Below are 12,306 nucleotides of genomic sequence, written 5' to 3'. Positions count from 1 at the left end.
TCCCACAATGCAATGTGCACAGCTCATCCTCATTACACAGATGCTCTAAATCCAGTGTCAAAGATGTTAGAAGGGTGACTGTGGTGCTCAGTGACAGGTCCCCTTTAATGGACACTAAGTGAGAGTCTTTCTTTGACGGTGTACAGATGCGCATGGAGGAGAGCGGCTGATGAATTACGCATACATGAGAAACATGAAGAGGGAGGTAATTGGGAAAAGTTCAGGGAAAGTCGCGGAATATTTCATATTCATTTAATCTGAAGCAGAAAAAAATAATGAACTTAATTAAACTTTATAATTAGAAAATCTTTATATAGCACAATGAATAAAGAACATTTCTATCTCCTGGTGTTCCTGTCCTCGCTTATCTCTGCAGTCAGGAGCATGGTGCAATTAAGAGCTAAGATATATCTGCTGCCTCGTGTCCGTGCAGGGTCCGGCTGGAAACGGATCGCTGTTAAAGTCACATAACCCCGATTATGGGCACTAGTTATCGGTCAGGTCTACGATACTCGAATATTAACTTAGTGTCTGCCATTATAACCCGAATATAAACGGGGTATGGACAAATGAAGGCTGTAAAAATATGCTGATAACATGATATTTAGATTACTGAAACCCAACTGAACTTTCAGCTTTAATCAGTTTAATAAATTCCAGATGCATCAAAACAAAGTAGAAAAGCCTAATGCTGCATGGAAGCTGAATGAACAAGAAGCCATGCTCTGTGTGAAAGCAGTGGTCTCTCTGCAGAGGGCAGACATTCCCACTGCTAGGTCAGACCTAACACATTTAGAACGTCAAAGGAAGTCCATGAAAGGATGATGCAAATATTGGTTGCCCCTCCTACACAACTATGAAGCAGGAAGGCCAACTTTTATGGAGATTTTGAGACCAAAGTTGCAGACAGATCTGGAAAGCCTATGTTTCAGCTTCTGAAATTGTTAATCATGTTCATGACTTGAATATGGTGGATAGGGGAATTTGGCTAAAGCGGAGACGCTAAGATATCTGGGGACCATTTAGGTCTATATAATTCAGGAGTAGCTGCGTGGGCAGAAGCTACGAGTCAAGGAAATGCTGGGGTGACGGCAATTACTTTTTTATTGATTATCTTCATAAGGGTCGACCAGTTAATTCAGAATAATAATAACTTGCAATGCCATGAAAGAAATGTGGAGAGGGAAGCTGCGGAAATGTGTTCCCCCTTTCCAGGACAAGGCACCTGCTCACAACACAGAGGATATTTTTAGGATTTTGGGGTTTTAGCACACTGACCACTCGCCCTGTTCACCAGATCTTGCTTCATTTCCATTCTCAATATGCTTAAATTAAAAAAAAGGAAAAAAATTTCTCAGTGATAGCAGCTCAAGGGAAGCTGATGATGGAGAATTCTCCTGACACTGGAAGGACTGGCGGCGTCTATAAGACAGAAGAACTGAACTCCGCAGAGAGTCGTTGGTGATATACTCATCACACCGTGAACATTTATTTGTCCACATTCACAGCCCCGGCTATCACAAAGAAAAGGTTAACCTGCAGAGGGTCACCACGCTAATTACTGTCCGACTCTCAATTTACAGCTCAGACAGACCAATTCTCCACCTAAAAGGCCGTACAGCGATAAGCTGTGCCCGAAGCGGTGGAAAACTTATCATCGACGTTTGCCCTTTAAGAGGAAATAAAGTCGAGTGAAGGAAAGACTTTCTGTTATTGTCTTTTTATGTGCGGGGAGAAATAAATCGGGTCCGACATTTAAAGGGATGACAATGACATCAGCGCACATAACACTAATTGGCTTCTACTAGGGAGGCAGCGAGATGGCGTTCTCCTCCGGATATGCGGACAGCCGGGCTCGGTGCAGGCTCTGACGAGTAAATTATTAATACAGATGACGGTTTCACTACATCAGCTCAAAGAGGAGAATAACAAGTTTCTCTTTTTCCTGGGTTTGACAAGCAGCTCTTTACTGTCACGGTGACATCAGCCGGAGCCCATCACACCAACGTAACCTTTAGCAGGCCGATCTCCGCCGAGCTGGAATTAAACAACGTCTAATAAGAGCTAAGTGATGTCCAACTACGGAGATGGAACAAAGAGATATGAAGGGTACATGAAGCATCTGAAAGTGAGGGACGGATGGGGGACGAGGGCCAAACCGACTGACGCAAAGGAAGTTTTAGACATGGGCGATAAAACTTCTCCAGACTTTTTGTTTTTGTAAAAGAGGAAAAAACAGAAATAAAAGGAAAAACTAAGCAGGCCATTAAAATGTATAAACGCATCTTTTTCTGCAAAAATAGCTCTCCTCCTGTAATTCCTGTCTGCCAGTAGATGTTGCCAGTCTCACAGGGTGAATAATAGATAACTTACCTGAGCCCAGTACCATGGATCTAGGCAGGGAAAACTCACATCACTTACCTTGACTAGTTTTGGAATCTGGTCCTGCTACAGATGTCCACCACTTAATTCTTAACCATACAGGGCATTTGTAATATGACATGGCCTTCTGATCCACCGTTGTCCCTTCAAAACTTGCTAACAATTCCCAGCTGTCAAAATGACAGCTTGAAGGTTGTTGTGAAAATATAGCAATGTAGGGCTTGTATCTAATCAGGCTGTCTTTTCTACAACTCAAAAGTGTTACTTTTTTTAATTAAATAAACTTGTTCGTATTTAACCTTTAATTTACTTTCTGCCACTCCCCCCTTACCTATAATGATTTTTATAATTATCTTCTTTTGCATTAAAAAAAAAGTACAAATTTTAAAGAAAAGTGACTGTATCTAATTTTGTGTCACCCTAATTAAACGGGACATTTTTTTTTGAATCATAACTTACTTTTGTCATTTTAATCGGTTACAATAAAAATACTGCCCAATAAATGGGCCCATAGGGTAAAATTCAATCTGCCCTTAGGGAATTTACATTTGTAGGAGCAGAAATTGGTATTCTGTGTGGTTGCCATTCTGTCTATTTATTCAGTTGATACATTTACAGAATTGTGATATGCATTGTGCAGAATTTTCACAATTAGTAGACTCTTGTAAAATGAATCACAGTTCAGTGCAGAGATTTCCCCTCCAGGTTCAGCTTTTTACACCAGGCATGTCCTAATATTAATGCAACAAGAACAGTGGCTCCCTCAGTGTTCTGCATGCATTTTGAATGTTTTGCTAGAAATCAGCAGTGCTGCACTATTTCATGTGAATATTATGCTGCAGCAACCAATAAATACATTTATTTCCGGTGAATTAAGGGCAAACAAATAAATGTCAGCGCACCTGCATGGGACCTTTGTCCGGTCAGCAACCATCGTCCATTGCTGCTGGTTGGTGGACACCTCGATGTAGTAACTGTAACTTCGATCATCACAATCCCACAACAATAACCTGGAGAGGACAAAGAAAACAAAACATAAATAAAGCAGAACTCCAGGCAAATAATACAAAAATCATTAGAGATTTCTTCACTTCCTGTCTAATTAAAAGGTTGTCCCCAGGAAGGAGGGGGGGGGGGGATTTATAAAACACCAACAGAGAGAGTACATTTCTTCAAATAGAGATTCATTCTGTGAACAAAAAGTTTAATTGAAAAATATTTCTCAATACCCAAAAAGCAAGGCAATAAAACCAGATATCAGTAAAACCTAACAGGGGTTGTGACCTTTCTCCTTTGTGGAAGGGAATGGATACACATTTTTAGTAATGTAGCACACTATAACGAATGCTGGTGTGTTACTGTTATGTGCTGCGGGGTGCCCTTCTATATTAATAATCATTTTTTATATAGCGCCAACATTTTATGTAGCTCTGTACATTAAACAGGCTATAGCACTGAGCGCTGCACATTATTGAACCACAATAGTGTGATTCAGGCCTAAAATATAAATATTTTGGAAATGCCAAACTCCTGATCCCTGCAGCTCTTACTTGTTCCCCTCTCTGACTGCCATCCATTACAATATGCAATGGTGGCTTGGAGGTCAGCATGGAGAGCTGCAGGAGACCCATAATCCTGGAACTGTTTTTAATGTGGCCACCAACTGATAAGTTTGGTGGTAAGGGGAACAGGAAGGGGAGTAAGTGTATCTTGTACATCCCTGAAACCCGTTCGATTTTTTAAATATTATTATTATTACTACTACACAGTATTTATATAGTGCTGACATATTACGCAGCGCTGTACAAAGTCCATAGTCATGTGACTAGCTGTCCCTCATAGGAGCTCACAATCTAATGTCCTTACCATAGTCATATGTCATTAGCACAGTCTAAGGTCAATATGGGGGGAAGCCAATTAACCTAACTGCATGTTTTCAGAATGTGGGAGGAAACCGGAGTACCCAGAGGAAACCCACACAAACACAGGGAGAACCTGCAAACTCCATGCAGATAGTACGCTGGTTGAGAATTGAACCTGCAAAGGCCAGAGCTGCAAAGACCACAGATTTGTTCCAAAGGCCAGAGTGCTAACCACTGAGCCATTGAGCTGCCTGATTTTGGGATGATTTGGGGATTTTTGGATTCTTTAGATGCTGTTTTCTATATAAGCATCTCATAATAATCAACCAACACGTCTAAAGCTTCCATCACCCAGCCGCCATCATGGAGGAGCCATCTGCTGACCAGTCTTTTTGGAGCATGGCTTTCACAGCACAGGTCCTCTTTAGGTATTGAGTGTAGGTTGGGTATCTGGGTATATTGGGCATTTATCTGAAGGGCCCCTGAACTACCTGTGCAGCCCCTTTAAGATAAGCCAGGCTTGATTTGAGAGATGAAGAAATGTGTTTTCAATTGAATGAATTTCACCCTGCTGAGTTCAATATCAAATTACACTTTGCAGCTGCGATTCTTATTGAAAATGGATTAACGTCAGTAATTTTGCTTACATATTTCATAAACAAGCCTGGAAGTCGAAGCAAGTCATCGATTGGAGGGGAGTTGCTCCCTGAAGCTAATTGTGCTTGGTGACAAGTTGCTTTAAAATCATCAGCATTTCAAAAAGAATTTTATGTTTTCCATATAGCTGCACAAATGGAAAAGGATGGGAAGATGTGAGCGGAGTGTTAGCGCTGCCAGAATAATAATATCGCCTTAGTCTGGGCAGAGATTTAAAACAGATTATTAGTATAGAGGAATCCAGGTAAAGACCAACTATAGTCGGTATTTGTGGGTTCTCGACTTTTGTGCTCCTGCACATTTGGGTGTTGCAGCAACAACAGTGATATGTGGATGTATACCACTATATACTTATGTACATACCACCTACATACCCCCTACATGTGGTGGTGTTCACTGCTGAAAAGTTACAGTTTGTCAAAGAACTCATTGACCGGCCTTAGGAGAAACGATGCAACATTTTGTGGACTGATGAAAGGCAAGATTGTTCTTTTTGGGTTTAGGGGACCGCAGACACACTGTGAAGCATGGTGGTGCAACCATCATGCTATGGGGATGTTCCTCACATGATGGTGTTAGGCCTATTTGTCGCATACCAGGGATCATGGATCAGTTTGAATACATCAAAATACTTGGAAGGTCATGTTGACTATTGCCTAATGTCACACTTACCTCCTCCTCCCTAAAGCTCTGGCACCTTTTTCCTGTGCATAGATCTTATCCTGGGCGCTCCTGCTCTTACAAGTTTTTTCAGCATTGCCCCTGTCAGGAGACAGCCTATTAACAGCCCTTGGCTAATTAGCTAGGTCAGGCAGAGGACTCAGTGTTCATGCAGCGTGTCTCCACTAGTGTCGAACCCCCTAACTCTGCTTAGCATTTCCTGTACACTTGTTGGTTAATTCAGTGCTTTCCCAATCAAGCTACTGTGTTAACCCCTTGTCTCCCTGACTGTTCTTTCCCTGCCTGTTCTCTTGTGCTTTTACTCTGTGTCTGTGGTGACCCCCGTGTCACCCATGGCTCTTATCGTTTCCTGTGTTCCCATGTCTTCGGTAAGTCTATTTTCTGGATTTCTGTTACTTGACCCCGTGGCTTTGTTCCTGACTTATCTTGTCTGCTTACTGCCTCGTCCCCGGCCTTTCTTGACTATTCTCTACCTCACATTGTACTGCCCATCCTGGTGTGCCCAATGACCGCAACCTGGCAAACAGCCTGCGGCGCAGCATCCTCACCACTAGAGGCTCTGGAGAAAACCAGGCTGTTTGCTTAGACTCTGTGCCTTTGCCATTCTTAGGGATCACACCCTCAATGAGTTACCCATAGCGCCCCCTACTAATTCCTGCACAATAAATTAACAATAAATAGCCTTAAAATGACTGTTTCAACAAGCCAAAGCCAAACACACCAGTAAATGAGCAATGTCTTAGTTCCAGACCAATAAGATTGGTGTTATGGAGTGGCCAGTGCAATTCCCAGACGCTAATCCAATAGACTTGTTCAGTGATATCAAAAAAGGTGGTTTCTGAGACTAAACCAAGCAATACGGAAACATTTTGGAATGTCATCCAATCATACGGGGCCGGAATACCTGTGCACAGATGACAGAAGTTAGTGGACTCCATACAACACAGATGTGCAGCAGTTCCCAGACACAGAGGTCATACAACTAAATATTAGTTCAGTGTATGGAAGGAAACAAAATCTGGAAACATTTTTATTATACATATGAATATGCTATTAATATTCCATATTCTTCACATCTGTAAAGGAATAACACAGATTTGATGAGGAATATATTGTGCCAATATATTGAAGTCAATGGAAGTGTTTACCCACGTTTTTGAGCGTTTTCCAGCTTTAGCACAGTGTTTTAATTTTTTAATGGTTGCAAGCAACATTTAAGATAAAGCTCATAAACATGCCTCAAGGAAATGTTCTGGTGTAGATTAGCCCTTTGGAATGCATGGGAATTGAAAGCATGGGCTTTAAAAGCCTCCGGTTCAATGCTGGGGAAAACGTTTGTGTAGACTAAGCCTTATTTACACACTGCTATTATTCTGAACACAACCAAATATGCTTTGTGTTACTGTATATTACTGCAACACAGGGCAATGCATCATGATGCCTTTCATCTTGAATCACCTAGACAGAAAACCCAAATACAATCATGTTGTAGTGCACTAAAAACCACAGATGTGCTGCCTTTGCATTACTGGGTGTGAATAAGCCCGCAGTGTAAATTAATTCCCTGTAATTCACCGGGAAGAATAAAGAAGAATGGAGAGATTTCTGAATACACAAACTTGTACAAGGAAACAATAATATTAAATTGTAATTCCAATATTTTACATGTTTTCATTGTACAGCCCATTATAAACTTGCAAAGGATAATGCAATGAGATTGAATAGGAATGCGGCAAACAGGTAATACACTATGTGAATCCGCAATTATTTGCTACTGAAATATAATTTATTACTATACGACACATTGCTAAAAGTTACTCCATTTTAATTTGTATCCTTTCCTTTCTTTGCCCTCTGGAAATAATTCCCGGTGAATGTAGATTACAACTAATTGGATTTTGTTAGATTTCTTTTTTTTTTTTCTGAACAAGTGATGAACTCCGTGTCTTCCAAACAATTAAAGGAATTAAAAACAGTACTCGGGTTAGTGTTGTAGTGCTGTTTGTAAAATCATGTGAAAAAGTAAGTACACCCCATGGAAATGAGGAGCTTTCTGGCATAATTGAACAGCAGACCCTTGTGATTGTCATACAAACATTTGCTGCAGATTGTATGTCAAATGTTGAATTATATCTCCTCAAAGTGCATCAATTCTCATAATCTAAATAAGAGCACCAGTTAAACCCCTATATTTACTATCACTTCATTAAAATGTATAACAATCCAATCTTCCAGATTAGATTCCAATACATTTATTGAAAGAGGAACCGGCCTTATACCATCCTCAGACAGAGAGGGTCCGGCATTATACTTGTATGTGACCTGTGTGGTGTCAAAAGAGATGACCTAAGAGTCTGAGAAGCGATTTCAAAAGATTCCCAAATTAACCTCAGGCATCACACGATAAGGAAAATATTGTGTCATAGATTTCATATGAATGCTAAATTGTCCAATGTTGGATGGCCCAGCAAATTCCACTCCAAGATATTTTTATTGTTATCATCCAGTATTTATATAGCGTTGACATATTACGTAGCGCTGTACAAGGGCCATAGTCATGTCACTAGCTGTCCCTCAAGGGCTCGGACTAATATCCCCACCATAGTCATATGTCATTATACATATGTAGGTTGGGGGGAAGCCAAATACCCTAACTGCATCCACGCAAACACAGGGAGAACATGCAAACTCCATGCTGATAATGTCCTGGCTGAGATTCAAACCTGAAACCCAACGCTGCAAAGGGCGGAGTGCTATCCACTGAGCCACTGTCCTGCCTGGCTATATGAATATACATGGAAAATAATTCTCCAAGAACCCCAAAGTTGTATTGTGAGACCTGAATGCAGATCTTACAACAGTTGGTGTTAAAACTCTTCCTTCCATAAGTAGAAATAAATTGTAACAATTAAAATGGCATAGAAGTTGTGCCAGGGGAAAATCTTCCACTGTTAAATAAGAACACAGGACTCTATAATAGGAGCAAAGGCAAACTTTGTCATGGAAACATTTTGCCAAAGCCTGGGCTTTCTGGGACTGTGGAATAATAAAATAAAATTTCGACTGTGCAGAGCAACAAAGAACAAATTTGGTGGCAACTGAAGCTGGCAATTTAGGACAAGAACCCATACCAACTGTGAAACATGGTGATGGAGAGGTTGTCTGACCAGCTTCCAGTCATTGGGTCAACTATATACATGTTGAGAAGAATACATCCATAAAATCTCATAGATGAGGATATGAAGCAATTTGCGTTGAGGAGTGGTCAAAAATGTCACCAAGTCAGTTTCAGAAATGAATGCAAAATACTGAAGAGGGCAAAACTAGGTGAAGGGTGCACTTCTTGCACAGCAAACTATTACACCAAAATAATGATTGAAAAGACAATTTTAGCTGTTGGTTCGGTTTTTAGGCCCAGCATTTCTTGCACTGGAATGCTGCATGTTCTGATATATCCAAACCGTACCACATTTTCTCTGTTGCCCACAAGTTTCTCTTCACTGATTCTGCGGTCAGAACTGATCTTCATCTGTAACCACACCTGTAACTGGCATCATTATTCACACAGTTTGCAGTGAGCATTTCACTCCTTCACATTCTGCAGGTTTCATTAGAAACATACATAATTCATAGGAGTGAGGTTATACTTATGTGAAGGAGGTGGATGCCGAACTCCAGGCACATGAATGTGGCTCTGTAATGGAACCAATACATCATTTGTTTAATGCAAGAAGTGTCAGTACCTAAATTTAACTTATTATCAGCTTCATGCTGTCCCTGTGCGGAGAAGCTGGAACTAGGGAAGAGAAAAGTAGCACAAAGAGCCAATCAGTTCATGGAACAACAACGAATAGTCTACTTAGAGCAAAGGCCATACATAGTAAAGGAAAGATTAGGTCATCATAGTGCGGCTTTTTCTTCACTGACCAATCATAGGATGGCAGCCTGCAGTAGGAGCCGCTAAATGATGCTGGCCGTCATTAAGGCAAGATGGCAAAAAAGGACATCTAGTGGTTGAATATAAGTACTACAATAAGCAACTATGTGCTTAAGGCGATTATTATTATTATTATTATTATTATTAACAAACAATATTTATGAGGTTGTAGTGTTGGGTTTTGAGGGCTCTTTTAAATGAGCAGAAAGCAGAAGCAAGCCGAATAGGATAAGGAAGATCATTCCAGCGAGTGAAGGCAGCTCTAGAAAAGTCTTGGAGCCGTGCGTGTGACAAGGTTATGAGTGAGGAAGTCATTAGTAGGTCATTGGAGGAGTAAAGAGAGCTGATGTCTCATCCCTTTAGACACGGTCCCCACAAGACCTTTGAATGTGTCCTGTGGTTAGCAGGACCGTAAATCAGTTGTTGATGGATCAGCATGAACGAGAAATGTAACCTAGAAAAGCACTCAAAACAGGGAACAATGACACAGAAATCTTCCATGGAGCAGAATAAAGCTGAATCATCAAAGACATATTTAGAAACTAGATGGCACCATCTTTACATTTTTTCACTTCCTCAAGCGGGTGGCCATATAACCCCACCGGTCCCCAAAATGAGCTACACCCCTATCCATCCATAAAATAGATTAATATTATACTTGGATGGTGACATATTCATATTGTCCATCATTACAGCACCTGCAGGATGATTGCTTTTAATATGGTGTGAAATGGGAATTAGCTCAATTTATGAACTAAGACGTAAAACCAAGAGGTCTATATTGCTGGATACTGTGGAGGATGTAAAGTTGATGGACTTACAGCACACATAGGAGGAGTATTGTCAACCTATAGCCCAACTGAAAAAGAAAATTTTAAGCTGCACCTAAAATGAGGACATCTGGCAATGCCCAGGCAAAAGTAGGCATGAGGAGAGAATTATGGCATCAGGCAGCTGCAAGTAAGAGAAAGCAAATCATTAGTCTACCCTTTATCAGAGCTAGGACTGTTCATTGTACCCTCATGGTAAGTAGCAGTTTCGGACGCAGCAGGGGTGCTGATCTGTGTGATACAATTTTACACTGGCTTGGTACAATGTCAAAAACAGCAGGGGGCTGAAATGTAAAGGAATGATGGGTATTTACCATTAGCTGGTTACAGAGTCAGAGGAAGTGAATGGGTGGATGGAATCCTTTAACTGTATAAAATTTCTACACTGGCTTGTAAAAAAATTGAGAGACTGCAGCAGGGGGCCAATCAGTATGAGAGTGAGGATGCCATTGAAGACTGATATGTGTATGATAGTCAGACACCAAGGTGAAAGTGGGGGGGTTAGTAGTACGCAATGGATTTTTACATGGTAATAGAATGCTAGGCAGTTGCTGTTCACAGAGTCAGAATGATAGTTTTACAAGATGTATATTTACTGGGGTAAATACTTAGACCCCCTCAGTGACCCCAATAACAATGTGTCACTAGACAAGGAAAATGTAAGCACTGTAGCCAGACCAAAGCCTTCAGTTCTAACAAGGGTCAAGAAAATACCCCAATGTTGTAAAATGGGAATAAGTTTAATTTATAAACTAAGAGCTTTAAAGCCAAGAGGTCTATAAAGTCCAGTCATTAAGTAAAATGCGTCAGCTGTGCCGTCGTCATCCTGATCAATAAAGCACTTAGAAATTTATCAAGTTGTCAAAGTAGGCTTGTGGCCATATCATTTTGCTCCCTGCAAGTTGCCGATTGGTTGACTCGCATTGTAAAAAGAGCAGCAATGCATTGATATAGTACAGTCCTGCAAATCAGGATGTCCCATTAACATCAATATTTAAAGCGCACCTAAACCCAAAAATGTTACTTTACATAAAAGGGAAGCCAACCCTTTTATTTAAAGTAAAAACTTAATTTTTTTTATTTTTTATTTTATTTTTTATTTTGTCACAGGACATGTACACCAGATTTATTGGTTATTCTCCTCAATGATCTATCCAAACGCGGCTTTATCCGCAGGGTGGGAGGAAGATGTAGGTGGGTAAGTGGCCCTGTATTGCGGGGCAGTAAATGAAATCAGCAAATGGATATAACAATTTGCAGTGTTCTTCCCAGACCCTTTAACTGGGCGCACCACCTGGAACTTTTCAGCAACCACCCGACTGTTTTTGGGCGGTTACTGAAAAAGAGCCGGGTGGTGCGGCTGGCTAAAAGGGTCTGGAGAGAATACTGCAAATGGTTCTATCCAACCATATGCTGGCCCACAGAAGCGCCAATGCCCAGCTTCTGATTTGCAGCCTGAGCAGTACATAACTAAGCAGGGTCACATGCACTGCAGTCTTTAATCTACACAGCCCATGATTACTTTTGCCAGCATTCCAAAATGCGCATATGTGCCTCCTAATTCCCAATGCAATGGGCTGTGCTGGAAAACAATCCACTTGGATGAGGAAGTATTGTATTTTTATTAAGAAAATGCAATAAGAAAGGGGGGGGTGGTCTCATTGGGTCCATGTGCAATTTGTGTAGGCACCCTCTAAAATGATACAAAAGAAACACCAGCAAATGAAACAGATGTGAGCTGGGCAAGGCAAGGGGGCATATTTTTACCAAATGGGACTTTGTGATCCATTCTTCATAAAGCTATCTATGCATGTTGTTGCCCCCATATTTATTCTTTCTCTGAGACCGAATCATCCTGAGCCTTCCCTAGACCAAGACTGGTGTCACATCCACATGCTTGTATTATCATATTTGATATCTTTGCTATTGCTACACTATTTCCTCATAATTTAAAAAA

At 40.8% G+C, this 12,306-nt stretch overlaps 1 protein-coding gene across 1 annotated transcript in view; it reads right to left on the bottom strand.

Moving 5' to 3' along the window:
* The window catches only part of BTBD9 (BTB domain containing 9), a gene marked incomplete in the record, with an annotated part of 110,772 nt that overhangs the window by 12,862 nt on the left and 85,604 nt on the right, over nt 1-12,306 (bottom strand). The window contains 1 exon segment of the mRNA XM_072410005.1: nt 3,285-3,392. Coding sequence (XP_072266106.1) covers nt 3,285-3,392 — 108 coding nt within the window.

Source organism: Pyxicephalus adspersus, chromosome 4 (genome assembly GCF_032062135.1).
Source record: "Pyxicephalus adspersus chromosome 4, UCB_Pads_2.0, whole genome shotgun sequence".
Taxonomy (NCBI): domain Eukaryota; kingdom Metazoa; phylum Chordata; class Amphibia; order Anura; family Pyxicephalidae; genus Pyxicephalus; species Pyxicephalus adspersus.
This window is presented reverse-complemented; position numbering and strand designations above follow the sequence as displayed.